The 23,557-nt window shown below is 41.6% G+C and overlaps 2 protein-coding genes across 4 annotated transcripts in view; one reads left to right on the top strand and one right to left on the bottom strand.

Annotated features, from left to right (window-relative positions):
- The window catches only part of wrnip1 (WRN helicase interacting protein 1), a 59,382-nt gene extending 39,140 nt beyond the window's left edge, over positions 1-20,242 (bottom strand). The window contains exon 1 of the mRNA XM_073024207.1: positions 18,839-20,242. Coding sequence (XP_072880308.1) covers positions 18,839-19,738 — 900 coding nt within the window. The 5' untranslated portion in view covers positions 19,739-20,242. The remainder of the gene's footprint in view (positions 1-18,838) is intronic.
- mylk4b (myosin light chain kinase family, member 4b) overlaps positions 1-23,557 on the top strand; it is a 189,944-nt gene that overhangs the window by 6,883 nt on the left and 159,504 nt on the right. The window contains exon 2 of one of the 3 annotated variants that reach the window (XM_073024205.1): positions 22,705-22,868. The exons of 1 other annotated variant lie outside the window; for it this stretch is intronic. The gene's annotated coding sequence lies outside the window, so the exon portion shown is untranslated. Of the gene's footprint in view, positions 1-22,704; positions 22,922-23,557 lie in introns of those variants that run through there. One more of the 3 variants, XM_073024206.1, reaches the window with a different exon arrangement.

Genomic DNA, 23,557 nt, shown 5'->3' with positions numbered 1-23,557 from the left:
TGTTGATGCTGACCAAGATTCCCATTCAAGCCAATCTGTTTGCCTATGCTTAGCCGGTATCTTCCTAAAACGTAACTATCCATGCCCTTATCTAAACGCACTTATAAACGTTGTTCATGCATCTGCCTCAACCACTTCTGGCAGTTCAATCCACTGAGTGAAAAAACTGCCCCTCAGTTTTCTAAATCTCCCCCTTTCACCTTAAACCTATGCCCTCTAATACAAGACTCCCTGAACCTATGCCCTTCATAATTTTATAAGCATCTATAAGACATCCCTTCTTTCTCCTTCGTCCCAACCTGCTCAGCCTCTCTCCATAACTCAGTCCCTACGCTACCATGCGAGCCTAACTGACACAATATTCTAAATGTGGCATCACCAATGTCATACAATTTTAGGGCACACTGCAGCTGTAGGTAACAATGAATTGGTTATTCATTTCATTTCAATCTCCGAGTGAATGCCCATGCTTACAATAATCAACCTCTATTCTGAAGCTCAGACACGGAGACTATTCACACAATCTTTTTCCATCTCTCTGCCTTCATATTGTGAGCCTGTTGTGGTCTCTATCACACCAACACAACGTAGATAGACTTCTGATCTAAAAGTTCAGCTATTTAGGTTCTGATGCCTTAATAAACCCAGGCTCACTGGCTTCATTCTCCTGGACATCTGAATTTGCATTTCAAACTAATGTGGCGTTTAATTTCAGATGTAAATGCAAAATATATGTATGATATAGTGGGATGGGTTGAACTAAAACTGCTGACTCAGAACTGGGAAAAGACTCACTGGCTAACTGCTGAGTGTACGTGGCAGTGTCATCCAGACTTCTGTCTCTGTGCATTAGCAAGTGGACTTAGCCCCAGATACTAGATGTCAGCATTGAGTCCAACATGTTCAGTTTGCACCTGGCCCCTTCTCTTTACACTTCCCTTGGCTGGTGCATCCAGCACAGAATTTGAATGGCCATCATCGAATGACACAGCAGGTTCAAGTAATTTTTTTTGTATACAGTCATAAGAGTTGTACAAGCCAGAAACAAGCTCCTTGGCCCCCGATGTCCATATCAAACCTTTTGGTCCTGTACACTAATCCCATTTGCTTGCTCATAGTACCATATGCCTTGCTTATCTCTGTGTCTGTCTGAATACCTCAAACATAGCAATTGTATCTGATTTCACCACTTCCTCTGGCAGCACATTCCAGGTAACAATAATTCTCTGTATTTTTTTTTAAATCACCACTCTAAAAACCCTACCTCCAGCCTTAAACCATCATGTTTTTGATACCATTGCCAAGAGAATAAAGAGTGAAACTATCTACCCTATCTATGCCTTTCGTTGCCGTACATAGTTCTCCTCAGCCTCTTTAGCTCCATGAAAAACAAGTCCAGCCTATTCAGTCTCTCCCTCAGATGAATACATTTTTTGGATATCAAGAGAATAATAAGAAATGTGGAATTGTCACTGAGGGACAAGGTCAGCTGTGAGCTTTTTGAATGGTGGAGCAGATATAATGAGACAAATGGCCTACAGCTGCATTTAATCCATATATTATCAAATTCTGGTGTTGTAAATCTTGTTTGATTTTCAAACACTGTAAATCTTGTTTGAATCTTTACTGGTGTCTCTTCTTTCCCCCAGTTTATTCCAACCAATTATTTCTATAGCATTGTAACAACTTCCGGGTTTTTGCTGACAATTTATGCATCATGGTGCTTGCCTCAGTTCAAGGATTTGCTAAATCCTTTCATTATTTTATCCAATCTCCTTGTAATTCTAACCTGATTAAACTATTACAATGATTACATGACCTTATTTTTCCAAGCAAAATGGACCAACTTGGGCTTACCTACAGGTAAAATTAATCAATGAATTGGCCACATTCCATTTTTCTTTTATCGTAGCACAGGATCACAGCTTAGCTGGCTTGGCTGACGTCTATGGCTCACTTCGAAAAGTTTTAATATGAGTATTTTCCCAGCCCATTTCTTAAGGTCATTATGAGTCAACACATTGGTATGGAGTCAAATGTAAACCTTTCTTAAGGCTATTTGTCAACTAGGTAGGTTTTTAAAAATTTTGGGGAATTTCATGGTTTTCATTATTTATTAAATTAATTGAATTCAATTTACACAGCTGTCATAAACTCATGCATTCAAAATTACTACTCTAATTCTGTGGATTGCTAAGTCATTAATATTATCATTATGATATCATGCCCTTGTAGTGCCCCTTTGCCATCACCACCAACCAAGTTTTTTTTTCCCCTCTGGAGAACTGCAAACTGACCTTTGCAATTTAAGTGGTGATAGTTGTCAAAGCCAGACTGATAAGAGACATGAAATGAATGCAACATTTTAAATGTGTAATCTACCAGGCGCAACAATTCAGAACATGTAGGATGTAATGATTTTACTGCTGATCAATTTTAGACAAAATTAAATACTTTGCTTTATTCAAGTGATATACAGTACAGTGTACAGCCAATGCTTGAAGACATTGGAAATTAAAATCATGTGGTTTCTATAATGGGCAATGTTAACTTTAGACATGGTTAACAAAGTGACAATCTGCTCTAATAAATCAGACTTTGCAGATTAAGCGAATTCAATTGAGGTGCTGAGGTTTCATTATAGGAGTTAAATGAACGAACTGGTAATCAAGGGGCCAAAACTAAAAATCCCAGAGATTCTACAATGGCAGCTGTAGAATTAAGTTCAATTAATGACCTGGAAAATTTTTATTAAAAAAACACACAAATGTTGGAACACAGCAGGCCAGGCAGCATCTATAAGGAGAAGCATTGCGGGTCTCGGCCCAAAACATTGACAGTGCTTCTCCTTATAGATGCTGTCTGGCCTGCTGTGTTCCACCAGCATTTTGTGTGTGTTGTTTGAATTTCCAGCATCTGTAGATTTCCTCGTGTTTGCACACATAAATGATGATGGCTCCAAAGCCACCAGATTGTTGTAAGGCATATTTGGTTCACAGATGTCCTTCAGGGCAATCTAGTGAAACCTGCCATCTTGTGCTGGCCAACAAACAACTCCTGATCCATCACGTGGTTGACTCTCAAATGGCCACACATACCACTCATTCATTTATTCTGACAGGAAGTAAATAAATGAATGAAAAGAACACAACCAGTTTTACAAATGAAAGGTCACCTGCATTCAAGGAGAACTAGCCTGTGAACATGAACTGATAGACCTTCAATAAAACAGCTATTTTAACAGTTTGTGCATCCTTTCATATACTAATGCATATGCAGGGATCACAGGAAGCTCCTGCAAGAACAAGGACAGTTACCCTATCAAATGTATACATATCCATCTGTCACAAAACTCCTAATCTATTCTTATCCCCCACCCAATGATTAGACTATCAATAGGTTATGGAAATTAATAGTATAAACAAAACTACAATATTATGAAGTGATACTGAAATGTATTAACCTATTTCAATTTTAGTATAAAGCAGTCAGATGTTTTTTTTGGCACCTTGCATGTTAGTTATAACTGTTTTAATATCAATATACCATGGCTCAATTGTCAATGTTATAAACTATCTATACTGTCAGATGCAATTCCCCATTTGGGTCCACCAGAGACACAAGAGTCTGCAGATAGAAACATACAGTACATTACAGGCCCTTCGGCACACAAAGCTGTGCCGAATATATCCTTGCCTTAAATATTACCTAGGGTTACCCAAAGCCCTCTAATTTTCTGAGCTCCATGTACCTGTCCAGGTGTCTCTTAAAAGACCCTATCGTATCCACCTCCACCACCGTCGCCGGCAGCCCATTCCACGCACTCACCACTCTCTATGTAAAAAACTTACCCCTGACATCTCCTCTGTACCTACTTCCAAGCACCTTAAAACTATACCCGCTTGTGCTAGCCATTTCAGCCCTGGGAAAAAGCCTCTGACTATCCACACGTTCAATGCCCCTCATCATCTTATACACCTCTATCAGGTCACTCTCATCCTCTGTCACTCCAAGGAGAAAAGGCCGAGTTCACTCAACCTATTCTCATAAGGCATGCTCCCCAATCCAGGCAACATCCTTGTAAATCTCCTCTACACCCTTTCTATGGCTTCCACGTCCTTCCTGTAGTGAGGCGAGCAGAACTGAGTACAGTACTCCAAGTGGGATCTGACCAGGGTCCTATATAGCTGCAACATTACCTCTCAGCTCCTAAACTCAATCCCACAATTGACGAAGGCCAATACACCGTATGCTTAACCAGAGTCAACCCGCGCAGCAGCTTTAACTGTCCTATGGACTTGGACCCTAAGTTCCCTCTGATCCTCCACACTACCAAGAGTCTTACCATTAATATTATATTCTGTCATCATATTTGACCTACCAAAATGAACCACCTCACACTTATCTGGGTTGAACTCCATCTGCCACTTCTCAGCCCAGTTTTGCATCCTATCAATGTCCGGCTGTAACCTCTGACAGCCTTCCATACTATCCACAACACCTCCAACCTTTGTGTCATCAGCAAATTTACTAACCAATCCCTCCACTTCCTCATTCAGGTCATTTATAAAAATCATGAAGAGTAGGGGTCCCAGAACAGATCCCTGAGGCACACCACTGGTCACTGACCTCCAAGCAGAATATGACCCCTCTACAACCACTCTTTGCCTTCTGTGGGCAAGCCAGTTCTGTTGGAATCTTGAGCAACAAACAGCATCAAGCAGCATTGAAAGGGGGCAAAGGAATTATCAATGTTTTGGGCCCAAACTTTTAAGTCCTAATGCAGGATTTAGACCCAAAATGTCAACATTTTCTTTCCTCCCACAGATGCTGCTTGACCCACTGGTTTCCTCCAGCAGATTGTTTATTCTTCAAATATATTCATCACTGGCAAAACTACCAAGTTCATGCCGCAAACCTATAAATACAGAACCTAAATTAGAAATGCAAGACCAATAAATCTTGCCAGCCATTAGCTGTAATCAATTTTATGGTAGCCCTCTCCCTTATCACATCGCACTTTATTATACTCACTGGTGTATATACAATGTATGACAACTCTTAACAGTTGGCAACAGCAAGGTATATAAATAAGATGAAAAATAGAATCAGATTTGTTATCACTGCCATATATTGTGAAGTTTGGTGTTTTGTGGCACCAGTTCAGTGTAAGACATAAAAATTACTGAAGTTGCAATAAATAAATAGTGCAAAAGGTAGTGAAGTCGTGTTCATGGGTTCACGTGCCATTCATTAATTGATAGCTGAGGGAAAAAGGCTCCAGTGTCTCCTCTTCAATGGCTGTAATGAAAAGAGGCCATGAACTGGATGGTGAGAGTCCTTAATGATGAATGCTGCACTCTTAAAGCACTGCCGCTTAAGGATGTCCTCAATGGTGAGGAGGGTTGTGTCTCTGAGGGTCTATAACCCTCTGCAGCCTCCTCTGATCCTGCATATTGAGGCATTCTTACCAGACAGTGAGACAACCAGTCAAAATGTTTTCTACTCTGCATCTGTAGAAATTTGCAAGTCTTTGTGACATACCTAATCTCCTCCAATTCTTAACAAAGTGGAGCTGCTGGTGTGATTTCTTCAGAGTGTTTGCACCTTCCTTATTTTTCAGTTCTACCCATATAGTCAGTGGATAGGCTGTCCAATATGTCCCTGTGATATAGTCTCCAATTAATAGTGCAACAACACCCCCCAACCAACTTTTACCTTCTCCTTTATCTTTTCTAAAACATCAAAATCATAGAACAAGCAACAGCCATATCTGTCCTTCAATCAACCACATCTCTGCTACAATCACATCATAATTCCATGCACTGATCCATGCTCTGGATTCATCACCTTTAATCATAATACCTCAGGCATTAAAATACATGCACTTCTACCCATCTGCCCCATTGCCAAACTAGTATAAAACCCTCCGGGGTAGCACTAGCAAACTTCCCAGCCAAAATATTGGTCCCCATCCTGTTAAGGTGCAACCAATCCCTCTTGTGCAGTTCACTTCTGCCCCGAAGAGATTTCAATGATCCAAGAACCTGAAATTCTTCCCTCTGCACCAGTTGTTCAGCCACATATTAATTTGTTCTATTTTTTCATTCCTGCCTCGATTAGCATATGGTGCCAGGGGTAATCCAGAAATGACTACCTGCTTTACAGCCTCTTCCCATATTCCCTATATTCATTGCACAGGACATTTTCTCCCTTTCTACGGTCATGGGTACTTAGTAAGCAACATCATTTTAAGATGTTTTTAAAAATCTATTGGTATTCCAGACAACAGACTTGGGTCGTAAGTACAGTTCCCCTTTAAGGAAAGGGAAGCGTGAAAGACGAGCTGGTCTGCAGGTATGACTGAAATGCAGAGGCTTAGACCCTAACTTCTAACTATCTTCTGGAAAATGTACAGTCTCTGGAAAATATAATTGTAGACCTCAGGCAAGATTGCACATACGTGGTAGTTTTGTCTCAATCCTGCTCACCTGACCCTAAAAATCCAGCGGTTACAAGTCGTACATTTTATCAGCCGAGGGAGTTTTTGGCAAACATTCTGGTAGCAGTGTACATTCCACCTCTGGTCGATGTCAGGCTAGGAACTGAGATCAGCGGTCATGAAACAGCAGACAAGGATCTCTTCCCTATCACTGCAGTGGATATCCACCAGGCCAGCTTGAAGAAGTTTCTGAACAACTACCATGAACGTATCACCCATGAACTACCATCCCACATCCACACTTTGGAAAGTCTGATAAAACAGGCTGTATTTCTACTCCTGGTACATTGGCAGAGACTAAAGACCACAGCACCAGTGGTGAGGACCTAAAAGATATGGTCAAGGGAGGTGGTGCTTACAGGACAGCTTTGAATGGCTGGACTGGACAATATACAGGGATTCATCTGTGAATCTGAATGAACAGGCAACAGTCCTCACCAACTTGAACTGTGTGTGTGCCTTTGATAACATGCTGTACCCAACATACCCAAACTAAAAGCCATGGATGGACCAGGAGACTCAATCTACTGAAAGGCTAGATCTGTGGCATTCAAGACCAGTGATCCAGAACTATAAAAGTCCAGGTATGACCTTATGGAGGGGTATTTTAAGAGCAAAAAAAAAAGAATTCTGACTTAAGTTAGAGACAGAATCAGATGCACATCAGCTCCAGCAGGGTTTGCAGGCCATTACTTCCTACAAAGTGAAACCTAATATCAGGAATGGCTGTGATGCTTCTCCCAGATGAGCTCAATGCCTTTTATGCACGCTTTGAAACAGAGACTAAAATTATTCCTGTGCGAATCCCTGCAGCATCTGGTGACCCTGTCATCTCTGTCTCCGAACATCCTTCAATAGGGTGAACCCTCAGAAGGCATCAGGCCCTAATGGTGTACCTGGTAGAGCATTGAAAAACAGTGCCAACCAACTGATGGGAGTGTTCAACGACATCTTCAATCTCTCACTGCTGCTGTCGGAGACTCCCACCTGCTTCAAAAGGGCAACAATCATACCACTGCCCAAGAAGAGCAGGGTGAGTTGACTTAATGGCTATCACCCAATTGTACTCATATCCACTGTGATGAAGATCATTGAGAGGTTGGACATGGCCAGAATCAACTCTTGCCTAGGACTTGGACCTGCTGCAATTTGCCTATCATCATAACAGATCAAGTGCGGATAGAATCTCACTGACTCTCCACTTGGCCTTAGATCACCTGGACAATAGCAATACCTATGTCAGGTTGCTGTTTAAAAAGTAAAGCTCAACATTCAACACAATCATGCCCACAGTTTTAATCAACAAACTCCAAAACCTTGGCCTCTGGACCAACCTCTGCAACAGGATCCTTGACTTCCTCACTGGGAAACCACACAGACTGCGAATCGGAAATAACACCTCCTCCTCGCTGAAAGTCTACAGTGGTGCACCTCAAGGATGCATGCTTAGTCCGATGCTCTACTCTCTCTACTCCGACATCTACGTAGCTAGGCACCGCTCAAACAGCATCTAAATTTGCCAATGATACAACTATTGCTGGCAGAATTTCAGATGGTGATGAGGATGCATAGTGTGAGATGGATTAGCTAGTTGAGTGACGTCACAACACATCCTTGCACTCAATGTCAGTAAGACCAAGGAACTGATTGTGGACTTCAGAAAGGCGAAGTCAGGGTAACACACACCAGTCCTCGTTGAGTGACAGTTTTCAAGTTCCAGGGTGTCAAAAGATCTATCCTGAGCCCAACATATTGATGCAATGATAAAGGTGGCACAACAGTGGCTATACTTTGTCAGGAGTTTGAGGAGACTCTCACAAATTTCCACAGATGTACCATGGAGAGCATTCTAACAGGTTGCATTACCACCTGTTATTGGGAGGGGGGGGCAGGTGGCAAACTGCACAGGATTAAAAATACTGTAGAAAGTTGTAAACTCAGTCAGGTCCATCATGAGCACTAGCCTCTGCAACATCAAGGACACTTTCAAAAAGGCAGCATCCATCATTAGGGATCCCCATCCAAACTATACATGCCCTCTTCTCACTCACTGTTACCATCAAGGAGGAGGTAAAGGTGCCCAAGCCACACATACAACACTTGAGGAACAGCTTCTTCCCCTCCACCATCATATATAATGCTGCCGCAAAACAACAAATTTCACTGCATATGCCGGTGATATTACACTGGATTCTGACTTTTTCCCAGCCACAGAGTTTCCTGTCTGTCTGTCCCTTTAACTATTGATTATCTTATCAATATTGCTCTGTTTGATTTTACCCTTCCCTGCTGAGTGTCAGAGTGAAACGGGGACCACTCTTTTTCCCTTATTAGGAAGGGACAGAGAACCAGTGGTATATCAAATTACTGGGCGAACAGTTAGTCTTTGGAATACTGCAAGTCTGTGTCTTTACTGATGCTTTGCTGCACGCTTGAGTGTTTGCTGGGGGTGGGGTGCCGATGCTTTTTTGCTGGTGGGGTGGGCGTTGTTTTGCTGCTGCTTGTGGGGGGGGGGGGACTTTGGGGTTCTAACATTTAACCGTCATTCATTCTTTGGTGCACTCCTCTGTTTTCGTAGATGTTTTTTCTGACATTAAACGTACCTATTGACCTACTGAGTCAGCCACATTGTCACTGACCTGGCAGCTGCTGTTGCACCTGATACACATTTCCAATCGAGCTTCGTATATAACAAAAGCACTGTAGGTCAAATAGATTATAAAGTTTGCCTTGAAACCTTTGGTTTATTTAAGAAATAAACAGAGCTAAGCTATATTAGAATGAAGGATAAGTAGATATGCATATAAATTGTAGCAGTACAGATGAGGTGCTGAATTACGGTATGCAAACACGATGAATTATGTAGCACATCTAATGACTGATTGTAACCAAATGGATCAGTTGTCAGACTGTAGAACAGTGCAACCATAATTTAACCTGGGTACAGGGAGAAACAACGTTAACACTCATGAACTAAATGAAAATAACATTTACATAACTTGTGTCTTGGGCGAAGTGATGCTGTCCACACTGGATCTGAAACTGCAGCACAAGGTGTGTTATATTGCACTACATTTTAAAAATAATCAAAGATCAGATTTCTCTGGGAAGTGCAGTGTCATTCTGTTCATATTGCACGAAACAACAGATAGAGAAACACAGTGGTTAACTGCATCAGTATCTGGACATCTGGATTTTAGAGACGCAAATTAAAATTAAAATTCAATAATTGGTTAAATCCGAGATCAAAAGAACGTCTTGGTAATGGCAACAATGAAACCATCAGATTGCCTTAAAAAGAAGAAATCTGCCATTCTTACTCAGCTATTTAGATCTGAGCCCAGGCCCACAATGGAGTAAGGAATCCAGTCCAGATCTGGAATAGTGTAGATTTTACGGGTAGGTGCCTGCAGTCAAAACATTTCAGAGCTACTGAGACTTCTGCATTTGTGCAGGAGTTTAGAGCTTCCTTACAATTATAGGGGGATATCCAGGCTGTGACTAAATTACTTCTTTTAAACAAAGAAGGTTATTCAATAAATGCCTATAAAAATACTGCAGTTTGTAATACTGACATAATGAATATTTGCAGATTTTTCTGTTGTTAAATCACATATATGGTTATAGACATTGATTATGCTTTTCTCTCTGCAGGTCAGGCATCCTTTCTATTGTTATTTCACTGAAACTAGAGTATTATTCACAAATTAATTATGTTTAGCATTAGGTTGCAGTATCGCAAGATTTCAGAAAGCAGAATACTTTAAGTGTAACTAAAGACAGCTTTCGAATTCTTTCCCATCACTGATTTTTTGATGAGCATGTTAACAGAAAGAATGGTGTTAAATATGCTACCTCCATCTTGCAAATATTGTATTCCGTCAGATTATAATTTAAAAGATGGCTTTGATAGATTTTTTGCTGCTTAAATATCTAATCTATTTTATTGAGTCAAAAACACAGAAACTACAGAATTTGCTTACTCATTTCAAATTTGTTGATTAATAAATAGCAGACTTTATATTTACATTAAAAGAGAAGCATAAAAATCAAGGAAATAGAAGTACAGTACAAAGAAACAACACTGATGTGCTGAATGGAACTGAAAATATTAACACATCAAAGGGGAAGATGGCAGCATAGTAGAAAAGGCAGTGGTAGATTATACTGTCTACTTGACCAATTTTTTTCTCACATATTCTCAGCTCAGCAAATATTAAAACCCAAACTGTACATCACTTATTAGAAGATCATTTTCATATCTCTGAAGCACTTCATCCCATACTTGGTTAGAAAAGAAGGCACTCAGTGTGTCAGGATTTTTAAAAAAACTTTTCGAGAAACAAAGTATTGCTAATGGTGCAGAAGGTGGCCATTAACCACCAAGAGGGTATGCCAGCTCTTGACAGAGTAACCCTGTCAATCCCTCTCTCTACCCTTCTTCCCCAAACTCTGTAAATACTATTTCCTAAGGAGCCTCGTATACCAAGTCTGGTGGATGTAACTGAGAAATAAAAGAGTTGACTATAGAACTTATCACCTCTTTAATACTACTTTACATACGTCAGTCTTGCTCCAAAACAATGACAGCAAGAACATTGAAAATAAAACATTCTGCAGGTGCTGGAAATCCAGAGGCACAAACTCAAAATGCTGGAGCACCTCAGCAGGTCAAGAAGCATCAGAGTCCTGCTGAAGGCTCTCTTCCCAAAAAGCCGACTGTTCATCCCCTCTCCATAGACACAACCTGACTGGCAAAATGGAAATTAGAGGTGAAGACCTCAATAAAAGACAGCTCCTCTCAGGAAGCTCCTCAAAAACAACTTAATAACTCTAAGCCAAATGGATCCACGGTATCTGGATTATCCACCAGAAATAGCATCCTGTGAAAGATTGTTGACTTCTCTACCTGAAAACACAAAGGCTGGTCTGAAGAGACGAACGGGAGATGCAGGAACTAATGGTGTTCTCAGACCAGAACCATCACCACAACTCAAGGGAAATGAAATGACTCTAAGGGTTTATGAAAGTGACTTGGAGATCCAGTAATTTCCAATTGTGATATCTGCAGTCAAAACCACCTACAACCCAGATACCCTGCCTCCCACCACACTGTCTGCTGGAACGAACACTCAAGAACTCCTCAGCACAATCTGTTCTTGACTCCATTCCACAGCAAACTATCTGGTCCTGGCTCACATCCTCCCTTGATCAAAGATTGTAGAGAAAACTAATGGATGACATGAAAACTAGAGGACAGTGAATAAAGCTTTCAAATGATATAGTAACATATTAATCAGTTGGAAATTTGAGCAGAAAAATGGCATATGGTGTTCATTGCTACCATAGTCAATGATTCAGGATCAGCTTCTTCCCCTCTGCCATCAGAAAATATATAAACACACATTTACTGTAAATCAGTTTTTATTATGTATTGCAATGTACTGCTCTTGCATAACAAATTTCACGGCATACGCTGTTAATATTAAATCTGATTCTATTTCATGGGTTTGCCATGACAAGAATCAACACCTGCCTAAGTAAGGACCTGGACCCACTGCAATCTGCATATTGCCACAATAGGTCTACAGCAGAGGCAGTCTAAGTGGATTACAGTTTAGCCTTGGATCACCTGAACAACAGCAATACCTACACAAGGCTGCTGTTTATTCATTACAGCTCAGCATTCAAGATCATCATACCTTTAGTTCTAATCAACAAGCTCCAAAACTGGGCCTCTGTACCTCCCTCCGCAACTGGATCCTTGACTTCCTCATTGAGAGACCACATCTCCTCCTCACTGACAATCAACACTGGCACACCTCAAAGATGTCTGCTTTTCCCACTGTTCTACTCTCTCTACACCTGTGACCGTGTGGCTGGACACAGCTAAAACACTGTCTATAAATTTGCTGATGACCAGTGTACAAGAGTGAGATAGATCAACTGGTTGAGTGGTGACATTATCAGTAAGACCAAGGAATTGATTGTGGACTTCAGGAAGTCGAGGGAACAGGCACCAGTCCTCATTGAGGGATCAGCAGGACAAAGGATAAGCAGTTTCAGTTTCCAGGTGTCAACATCTCGGAGGATCTATCCTGGGCCAAACATATTGACACACTGATGCAATTACCACCACACAACGGCTATATCTCATTAAGAGTTTGAGAAGACGTGGTACGTCACCAAAGACTAGTGCAAATTTCCTCAGATGTACCGTGGAGAGCGTTCTAACTGGTTGCATCACCATATGGAATGGAGGGGCCCTTTATAGGATCAGAAAACACAACAGAAAGATGCTAACTCAGTCAGCTCTATCATGGGCACTAGACTCCCCACCATCAATGACATCTTCAAAAGGCGATGCCTTAAAAAGGCTGCATCCATCACTAATGATCCACATCACTCAGAACATGCCCTCTTCTCATTACTACCATCAAAGAGGAGGTACAGAAGCCTAACAACACAAAACTAATGTTTTATGAACAACTTCTTCTCCTCAGTCATCAGATTTCTGAATGGACAATGAATCCATGTACACTACCTCACTATTTTTTTTGTTTTTGCTCTCTTTTTGAACAACTTATTTAAATTACTGTAATTTATGTTTTTCTTATTAATATGTATTGCACTTCACTGCTGCACAAAACAACAAATTTCATGACACATCGGTGATACTAAACCTAATTCTGATCTTCTTCAGGAAGGAATTTCTATATGCCTCAGTTTAAATGATCAGCCATTATCTTGAAACTATATCCTCTATACACTCTCTTTCAAGACTCTTCCACTTGTGAAATAACCCCTTGGAATCCCGTGCAAGATCACCCCTCTTTCTTCTAAACTCCGAAGAATACAGACCCAAGCTGTTTAGCCGGTCTTGATTGGACAACTGCTTCCAATGCCACTGAATACTTTTTTCTTTAAGAAGGGAAACCAAAACTATGTGCATTACTCTAGCCATACCCTCACTAACACCCCAAACAAAAGGAGTCTGAAGTCTTCACATTTCCTCATCAGCCACTTCAGAACCTATAAACTAGCAGTTGAAGCAAGTTATCCTCAACCTGAAAGAAATGCCTAAGAAAGAGGAGTGTGAAACCAGTTCAGCATAACTTCTTTTAACACGGTATTGTGGACTACTGTGAATGAGTTCCAGGGTTCCATATGTTTTACAGTCTCAAAGGCACTGCCACTTTCAAGGACATGTATAATGAGGTCCTCTATTCCTGTAAACACTTGGAAGCTCTGCCAGTTAGCCTATAAGGTTTCCTTGAGCTTTTTCTGCCATCACGCATCAATTTACATCTCTCTTTATTGTATTTCATTTGCCTAGGCCAGCCTATTAAATCATTCTACAGCTTTCTATATAGCCTATTACTATCCCCCACACTGTTAACCACACCTTGTTACTATACACAACCCTGACATTCATTTTCTAGCAGGCAATCACTACTAGCCAGCGGCATTGTGGCATAAGGACCACACTGCAAGGCGAGTGGTCCCAGTTTCGAATCTAGCTGGCTCCTTGCACACTTCCCATCCATGCTGGGTTGAGCGTCGAGTGAGCAACTCAGCCTTGTAATAAAACAAGTACAATGCTAAAGAAATGGGAAGTTTACCACTCAATGCGCCACAAGGCATGGAGAGGAACAACAAGTAACAATCACAGTAAATACAAGAAGCACAATTGAATCAACAAAAGACCACATCCAATGAGTAGACGATCACTGTACAAATATATATATATATATTAAAGCAGGCTGTATCTACTAGTTATTGTAAACTTTTCCATACAAGAGCATTGGTGTTTCCATACGAGGCCGTGATGCAACCAGTCAATATAATCTACACCGCACACCTAGAGAAGCTTGTCAAAATTTTAGATGCCATGCGGTATATTCGCAAACTTCTAATAAAGTAGAGGTGCTACCGTGCTTTCTTCAAAACTTTCTTGGACCTTATTAAGACTGTCTAAATGACTATCACCTAGTGGCACTTACATTCACAGTGATGAAGTGTTTTTAGAGGCTAGTGTTGAAGCATATCAGCTACTGTCGAGTGGCAACTTGGATCCACTCCAATTCGCCTACTGAAGCAACAGATGCTACCTTGTTGGCTCTTCTCTCAACCCAGAAACATCTGGACAGCAAAGACACATATAACAGGATGCTCTTTATCAATTACAGCTTGGCATTTAATACCATCATCGCCACAAAACTAATCAGTAAAACCCAAGGCCTGGGCCTCAGTACCCCATTGTGGAATTGGATCCTGGATCTCCTCTCTTGTAGACCCCAGACAGTTTGGATTGGCAAAAATATCTCCTCCAAAATCTCCATCAGCACAGAAGCACCACAGAGCTGTGTGCTTAGCCTCCTGCTCTACCTGCTTTACACCTATGACTGTATGGCCAAGTATAGCTCAAAAACCATATACGTACAAGTTTGCTGATGACACCACTGTTCTGGGCCATATCAAAGATGGTAATGAATCAGCATACAGGAGGGAGACTGAAAACTTTGTTGAGTGATGTAATAACAACAACCTCTCACTCAATGTCAGTAAGACCAAGGAACTGACTGTAGACTCCAGGAGAGAGAAAGCAGAGGTCGATGAGCCAGTAATCATCAGAGGATCAGAAATGGGGAGAGCCAGTAACTTTAAATTTCTGAGTGTCATTATCACAGAGAACCTGCCCTGCATCAATCATATAAACATAACAGCGAGAAACAGAAAGTATAACAGCGCCTCTTCGTCCTCAGGAGTTTGGAGGGTCAGTATGTCATCAAAAACCTTGGCAAACTTCTTTCAATGTGTGGTGGAAAGTGTGCTGACTGGCTGCATTACAGCCTGGTATGGGAACACCAATGCCTTTGAGTGGAAACTCCTTCAAAAGATAGTGGATTCAGCCCAGTATGTCAAGTGTAAAACCCTCCCAACCATTGAACACATTGCCGTGGAAAAGCAGCGTCTATCAAAGATATTCACTACTCAGGCCATACTCTTTTCTCACTGCTGCCATCAGGTAGAAGGTACAGGGGTCTCAAGACTCACACCACCAGGTTTAAGAACAGTTACTACCCCTCAACCATCAGGCTCTTGAACAAAAGGGGTAACTACACTCATTTAAGGACTCTTTTATCTTGTTAATTCATGCGCATTATTTTTTGCTATTTAGTATTTGCATTTGCAGTTTGTTACAGTTTACAGTTTGTGATGTTTACAGGTTTCAGATCCTGTTTAGTTACTGTTCTATAGATCTGCTAAGTATGCCCACAGAAAAAGAAACTCAGGGTTGTATTTGGTGACATCTATGTACTCTGATAATAAATCTACATTGAGTTTTTGAACTTTGAAATAGCACTTGCATGCTGGACCCAGGACAAATCCTCTGAAATGATAACACTGAGGAATTTAACGTTTCCGGCCCTCTCCAACTCTGGTCCCCTAATAAGGACCGGCTCATGGACCTCTGGTTTCCTCCTTCTGAAGTCAATAGTTAGCTCCCTGGTCTTGCTAACATTGAGTGAGAGGTTGCTGTGGCACCACTCAGCCAGATTTTCAATGTTGCTCCTCTATACCAATTCATCACCACCCTTGATTCAGTCAACGATAGTGGTGTCATTGGTAAACTTAAATATGGCATTGGAGCAATGCTTAGCCTCACAGTCATAAGTATTAAGTGAGTAGAGTAGGGGTCTAAGTACACAGCCTTGTGGTACACCTATGCTGAGGGAGTTTGTGGAGGAGATGTTGTTGCCAATCTGAACTTACTAAAATCAACACACACAGAATGATGGAGGAATTCAGCAAGTCAAGTAGCATCCAAGAATGTACAAAATAAAGTAATATCCATGCCACAAGCTCAAGGGAGAACTGCTGTCTCCCACTCTTCTGTCAGAAAAATAAACTTCTCCTACTTCTTTCTCCATGTTATCCTGGTCAATTCTTTCTGAATCCATTCAAGTTACCCCCCCCCCCCCCCAATTTATAACCGCTACTTCATTTTAACTCACCCCTCCACCATTTTTCACATTACACTTTTCTCTGACACTATGCTGATGCCTAGTCTCTTGTGAATTCAATTTAAGACCTCCCTGACCGCATTAATGAATTTCCCAATGAGGACAACTGTTTAGATCCTGTTGAAGGTGCTAACTCTCCATTTTGAATAGGTCGGAGTTAAAGAGTACGACAGCACAGAACAACTTAGTCCATAAGACATAGGAACAGAATTAGGCCATTTGGCCCAGTGAGTCTGCTCCATCATTCAATCATGGCTGATCCTTTTCTCCCCTCCTCAGTCCCACTCCCCGGCCTTCTCCCCATAATCTCTGATGCTGTGTCCAATCAAGATCCTATTAAGCTCTGCCTTAAATACACCCAATGACCTGGCCTCCACAGCGGCCTATGGCCACAAGTTCCACAAAATCACCACCTTCTGACTAAAGAAATTTCTCCAAATCTGTTTTAAATGGATGCCCCTCTTTCTTGAGGCTGTGCCCTCTTGTCCTAGACTCTCCCACCATGGGAAACATCCTTTCCACATCTACTCTGTCTAGGCCTTTCAACATTCAAAAGGTTTCAATGAGATACCCCCTCATCCTTCTAAATTCAAGAGAGTACAGACCCAGAGCCATCAAATGTTCCTCATATGCTAACCCTTTCATTTTCAGTATCATTCTTGTGAACCTCCTCTGAACCCTCTCCAATGTCAGCACATCTTTTCTTTGATGAGGAGCCCAAAATTGTTCACAATACTCAAGCTGAGGCCTCACCAGTACTTTATAAAACCTCAGCATCACATCCCTGCTCTTGTATTCTAGATCCCTTGAAACGAATACTAACATTGCACTTGTCTTGCTCACCACCAACTCAACCTGCAAGTTAACCTTTAAAGTGTTCTGCACAAGAACTCCCAGATCCCTCTGCATCTCAGATTCCTGAATTTTCTTCGATTAGAAAATAGAAAGAAGAAGAAGAAAGCCCTTAACTCCGAGTGGAGTCATCGGGACGCCGTCGTGATGGCATTTTTTTTTTTAGTAGGCTTTCTTGTTTTTACGAGGCCGAGTTGCTAGCTCAACGCTCAACCCAGCACGGATGGAAAGTGTGCAAGGGGGCCGGCTGGATTCGAACTCGGGAGCCTTCACTCCAAAGTCTGGCGCTGATGCCACTACCGCACCAGTTTAGAAACTAGTCCGCACATTTATTTCTACTACCAAAGTCTATGAAGATGCATTTTCCATCATTGTATTTTATTTGCCACTTCCTTGCCCATTCTTCTAATCTGTCTAAATCCTTCTGCAGTCTCCGTTTTCAAAATTACCTGTCCCTCCACCCATCTTTGTATCATCTGCAAACTTGGCAACAAAGCCAGCTATTCTATCATTTAAATCACTGATATACAGCTTAAAAAGAAGCGGCCCCAACACCGATCTCTGCAGAACACCATTGGTCACTGGCAGCCAACAGAAAAGGATCATTTTATTCCCACTCACTGCCTCCTACCAATCAGCCAACACTCCAACCATGCCAGCAACTTTCCTGATAATCTGGCTAATTCCATCTTCCTGCACCTGGATCACATCCCTCCAAAACTCTCCCATCTATGCACCTATCCTAATTTCCCTTAAATGTTACAACTAACCCCACTTCCACTGCCAGTTCTTTCCACACTTATATCACCCTGAGTGAAGAAGCTTCCCAAAATGGAAATTATCAGCACATTGATGATGTATCCTTATTTGGTGATGAAACATTTGCAAATGAATTGCCAAGATCAGAGAACAATTCAACCCAGTCTTCCCCTGATTCTCCTTAGATACTTCACCTTTCACCCTAAACCTATGATATCTAGTTCAAGTCTCACCCTACTTGAGGGGAAAAAGCTTTCAGGCATTCTCCTTATCTGTACGGGTCATAATTTTGTACACTTCTATAAAATTTCCTCATTCTCCTGCATTCCAGGGAATAAAATCCTAATTTGCTTAACCTTTTCTTATACAGGTTTCCCCTTCTATCTGAAGGTAAAGCATTCCTATGAAACCGTTTGCAAGCCGAAATGGCGAAAAGTGAAGAAGCAATTACCATTAATTTATATGGGAAAAATTTTTAAGCGCTCCCAGACCCAATTTTTGTTTCCTTCTATATCCTGCAGTCAACTGTCTACTGCAAATCAAGTCCTACAAAACAAAACTCAGGGGAGTTTATGGGCAAGTGTGAGCAAAATTTAGTAAAAAGAGGGATGTGCAAATGGAATGCTGGGCACATATAGTCAAGAATACAGTTGGGGCAACAGGAATTTGCTGTGGCAGATTTCTCCAACGTACTTACTTTCCCACATCCTGGAGGGCCCCACAAAATTATGGATGGGATTTCATAGGATTCCAGCAGAGTCCTCAGAAGCGTGTTTTCTCCCAAAACTTTACTTTGGCCGATAATCTCTGCTAAAACACAGGGTCTCATGATTTCCGCCAGTGGCATTGCTTCAAGTTCCTTTAACGACACCAGTTTCCTCCGATCTTCCCGACTCGCGTCCGAGATGATAACGGCGGGCTGTGGAGGTGCGGCAGAGGGGACAGCAGTGCTCTCCGGCACAGTCGTCCTGGGTGAAGAAGCGGCTGCTGGAATTGGTGGCCTTGGCGCTTTCTGAAAGAGTGCGAAGACCGGAGGCTGGTCCTCGCGCCGGCTGACGAGTGGCGCCCCGTCGGTCGCGCGCCGGCTCCCGGCCTGCTTCCTATTACCCAGCGCCGGGGACCTGGCAGCGGCCTCGCGCCCGCTACCAGACGACATTCCATTACCCGGCGCCGGGGACCTGGCAGCGGCCTCGCGCCCGCTACCGGACGACATTCCATTACCCGGCGCCGGGGACCTGGCAGCGGCCTCGCGCCCGCTACCGGACGACATTCCATTACCCGGCGCCGGGGACCTGGCAGCGGCCTCGCGCCCGCTACCGGGCGACATTCCATTACCCGGCGCCGGGGACCTGGCAGCGGCCACGCGCCCGCTACCGGACGACATTCCATTACCCGGCGCCGGGGACAAACGTGCTTTCTTGCAGCCGGGTTCCCCTTGGCCGCCGCATCCCACGCTCTCCTCTCTAGAGCTACCTGTCGCCGTCTTCGTGCCGAGACCGAGACAGTGGTCCAGGTGGGAATTGATCTCAAAACCCTCCATTTCTTGCGAACATACAGGACACTGCACAGCCGACTGCCTGGTCTGATACCGCGCCATTTGAGTGCCTTCAGCACTACTGAAAACTCACTCGCCGCTTCCCATATTTTTCATGCTCTACCTGTCCCTGTATTGAATTTTATCTCGTACGAATTGTCTGCGTAATTAGTTAAAATGATTAGGAAAATATTTTTAATGTTAGTTGATTAGCGAGATGCTCACTTGTACATACTACAAATAACACACGCAACAATTCATGTAGCCTTTTGCAAGCGCAGGGGAACCCGGAAGTATTGTCAGCAAGTCATGTGCAATTTCCTGAATAAAAACAAAACATTGGAATCGATGACGCTAGCTGACTTACAGAGAATTGTTTAGTGCACTTCTTTACTTTAGTAGAATGCATTGATTATATAGTTGGTACATTCTACTAACGTAAGTGGTTTGAAGAGTTTTACGAAGGCAAGTAGTGTTTGTTGTAACAATTTACATTCGTAAGAGAAAAGCAAAACAAACTAAGCTTTTTCAGTGAGCACAACGTGTTGGAGTTGATGCAGTAAACTAATAAGTAAAACTTAATTAACGGGAGATATAGTCAGCACCATTGTTTTTATTTTATATTTCAGACTGACAATAGCAATTGTTTATTTAATTAGAAAATGGTAATTTTCTACCTGCGCTCTTAAAATTGTTAATGATAAAAAAATTAAATACAAAAAAACTTCAAACGTTAATATTTTCATTTGTTCAAGAATGTAACTGGTTATGTTAGGGCAATATTAATATCTCAATAAAGAAATAAGGATTATGTAAAATTATGGTGACATAAAGAATCAGTTTACATTACTGCACAACTAGGTTTAAGTTTTGTTTTCCCCAAGGTGACAATAGACAATATTGGTGGGCATGTGTACAAAGTTAAGGGAGGGAAGTTTAGGGGAACATCAGGGGTAAGTTTTTTACACAGAGGGTTGTAGGTGCCTGGAATGACTTGCAGGAATGGTGGTGGAGGCTAAAACATTAGGGGTATTTAAGAGCCTCTTGGACAGGCATGTGGATGAAAGAAAAATAGATGGTTACGGGGTAGTGTGGGTTTAGTACTTTTTTAAAAGAAATATATGGTTCGGCACAACATCAAGGGCTGAAGGGCCTGTACTGGGCTGTAGTATTCTGGTGTTTAGTGTTCCTCACTCATGATGTCGAGTCAGATCTGAAATTTATCATTTTATTGAAAAGAGATACATCTCCTAAAATCATCTTCACATCAATATCCTTTTCTTAATCATTCACTGGTGATATAAAAATATATATTCCCATTCTTGAACTTGCAATGCGGATTAGTATAACACTCATATTGTTAATGGCTTGAATCACCATTGTGATACAACTACAGATAATGTCCCTTTAAAATCATTATGAAGTACTTAGTACTTACCCTTGTACTTAGTAAGTTCTAAAACTCCTAGTAATTGTGATTGTTTTTGTAAGCTTCTGAGAGTTGCTGTTCAATCAAAAATCACAAGTGGGATGGAGTTCAGGGATGTGTAAGTCATTGATTGTTGGGACTGTGGTGTTATTTTCTTCTGTGAAGAAAGGAAAACAACTCAATAAAACGGAAATAAATCTAGTTACTAACACAAGCTCAGGTCACCATGGTGCATTGCGTCGACTGAGACACTTCTGAAGTACGACATTTTATGATGTCGGCAGCCAACTTAGATGCAACAAATTGGCACAAATAACAATGAGATATCCTAACACAGCATGAGGGATAAATAGTGGCAAGGGCAATGGGAATAAATCAAAATGATTCCATGGGAGAGTTTGTGTCCAATTATGTGGTCTGATAAAGCATTCGTATTAATGCCTCAAACAGGTTTGGTGGGGTGGTGGGGGGGAGCTTCTAATATATGGATAGTAGATGATGGAGTCAACCCTAATACTGCAGCCTGGTCTCAAGTCTATGGACTGGATGACTTCAAGAATTCGGTTTATAATCACTGACATATGTAGTGAAATTTGCAAAAGCAGTACACTGCAATGCATAAAAAATACTACAGGATGAGTACCCCGATCAAAAATCTGAAAACCTCCGAAATCTGAAATTTTTTTGAGCACTGACATTACGTTCCAAATTGAAAATTCCACAAGGCACTGTGAAATTCCCAGGCGATTCCCTGTCTACAAGAAGGGTCTGAGCCATCTCTATTTCCTGAGGAGACTGAGGTCCTTTAACATCTGCCGGACGATGCTGAGGATGTTCTATGAGTCTATGGTGGCCAGTGCTATCATGTTTGCTGTTGTGTGCTGGGGCAGCAGGCTGAGGGTAGCAGACACCAACAGAATCAACAAACTCATTCGTAAGGCCAGTGATGTTGTGGGGGTGGAACTGGACTCTCTGACGGTGGTGTCTGAAAAGAGGATGCTGCCCAAGTTGCATGCCATCTTGGACAATGTCTCCCATCCACTCCGTAATGTACTGGTTAGGCACAGGAGTACGTTCAGCCAGAGACTCATTCCACCGAGATGCAACACTGAGCATCATAGGAAGTCATTCCTACCTGTGGCCATCAAACTTTACAACTCCTCCCTCAATAGGCTGGTCCTGGACTTATTACCACTTGGCATAGAAATACAAATACAAATACTTTATTGTCACCAAACAATTGATACTAGCATGTACAATCATCAGAGTGATATTTGTTTCTGCACTTCACGCTCCCCTGAAGTACAAATTGAAGTAAATATAATAAAAATTGAAATTATAAATCATAATTAGAAAATAGAAAAGAGAAAATATGGTAGTGCAAGTCAGGTCCAGATATTTGGAAGGTACGGCCCAGATCCGGGTCAGGATCTGTTCAGCAGTCTTATCACAGTTGGAAAGAAGCATTATTTACTTATTATTATTTAATTATTTCTGGTTTTATTTTGCTTATTTCTACTCTGTTCTTGGTTGGTGCAACTGTAACGAAACCCAATTTCCCTCGGGATCAATAAAGTATGTCTGTCTGTCTGATGTGCAGGTCTCTGTGTACCACAGACAGTTCTGAGAAGTAACCTCGCATATGTAATGAACAGAAGTTAATGAAAAGTAGAAAAACTCTGCATAAAGTGAAAAATGAAGATCTTGCCCATGTATTGAAAGAGTGGATTTGTCAGTGTCGGAGAGAACATGTGCTGCTTAATGGTACGTGATCATGAAACTAGCAAAGATCTGTCACAACAAACTGAAAATTGAAGGTAATTGTGAACATTCAGCTGGCTGGTTTCAGAAATTTATGCAAAGGCACTGCATTAAATTTTTAAAGATTTGTAGTGATCAGGTATCTGTTGATCATGAATCAGCAGAGGAATTCATTGCTGAATTTACGAAGATCATCACTAATGAAAATCTAACAGGCTGAATCAGTATATATGTGTGATGGACAATGTCAACTTACTGGTAGCATATAAATTCAGAGTCGGAAATGATGGTGAGCCCCATATATCTTTAAATATTCCAAAATCTAAAACATTCTGAAACCTGAAACACCTCTGGTCCCAAGCAGTTCAGATAAGGAACGCTCTACCCGCCTACGTCACAATAAGTGGTGTAGAAAAATATTTAAAAATAGTGGAATCTGATCAACTTTTGGAGATTGCAATATACGTTCCAAATTATCTGTCTATTTTCAAAGGTCACGGAAAGAAATATTGTGGGATAAGTTTGTGTTTGGTTAAGTGTGACAGAAAATTGTGAGACAGGAAGCCAGGCAGAGCAAACAGGAAATCCAAGTGTTAAATTGTATTAGCAGCAGAATGTGCAGTATTTTATTCCCCACCTGACTCCTTCCATCAGCTATCCACTTATTTAACTGACCTCCCCTATCCTGCTTC

The sequence above is a fragment of the Hemitrygon akajei genome, chromosome 20, assembly GCF_048418815.1.
Source record: "Hemitrygon akajei chromosome 20, sHemAka1.3, whole genome shotgun sequence".
In the NCBI taxonomy this organism is placed as follows: domain Eukaryota; kingdom Metazoa; phylum Chordata; class Chondrichthyes; order Myliobatiformes; family Dasyatidae; genus Hemitrygon; species Hemitrygon akajei.
The sequence above is the reverse complement of the archived record's forward strand: the minus strand, read 5'-3'. Positions and strand labels throughout refer to the sequence as shown.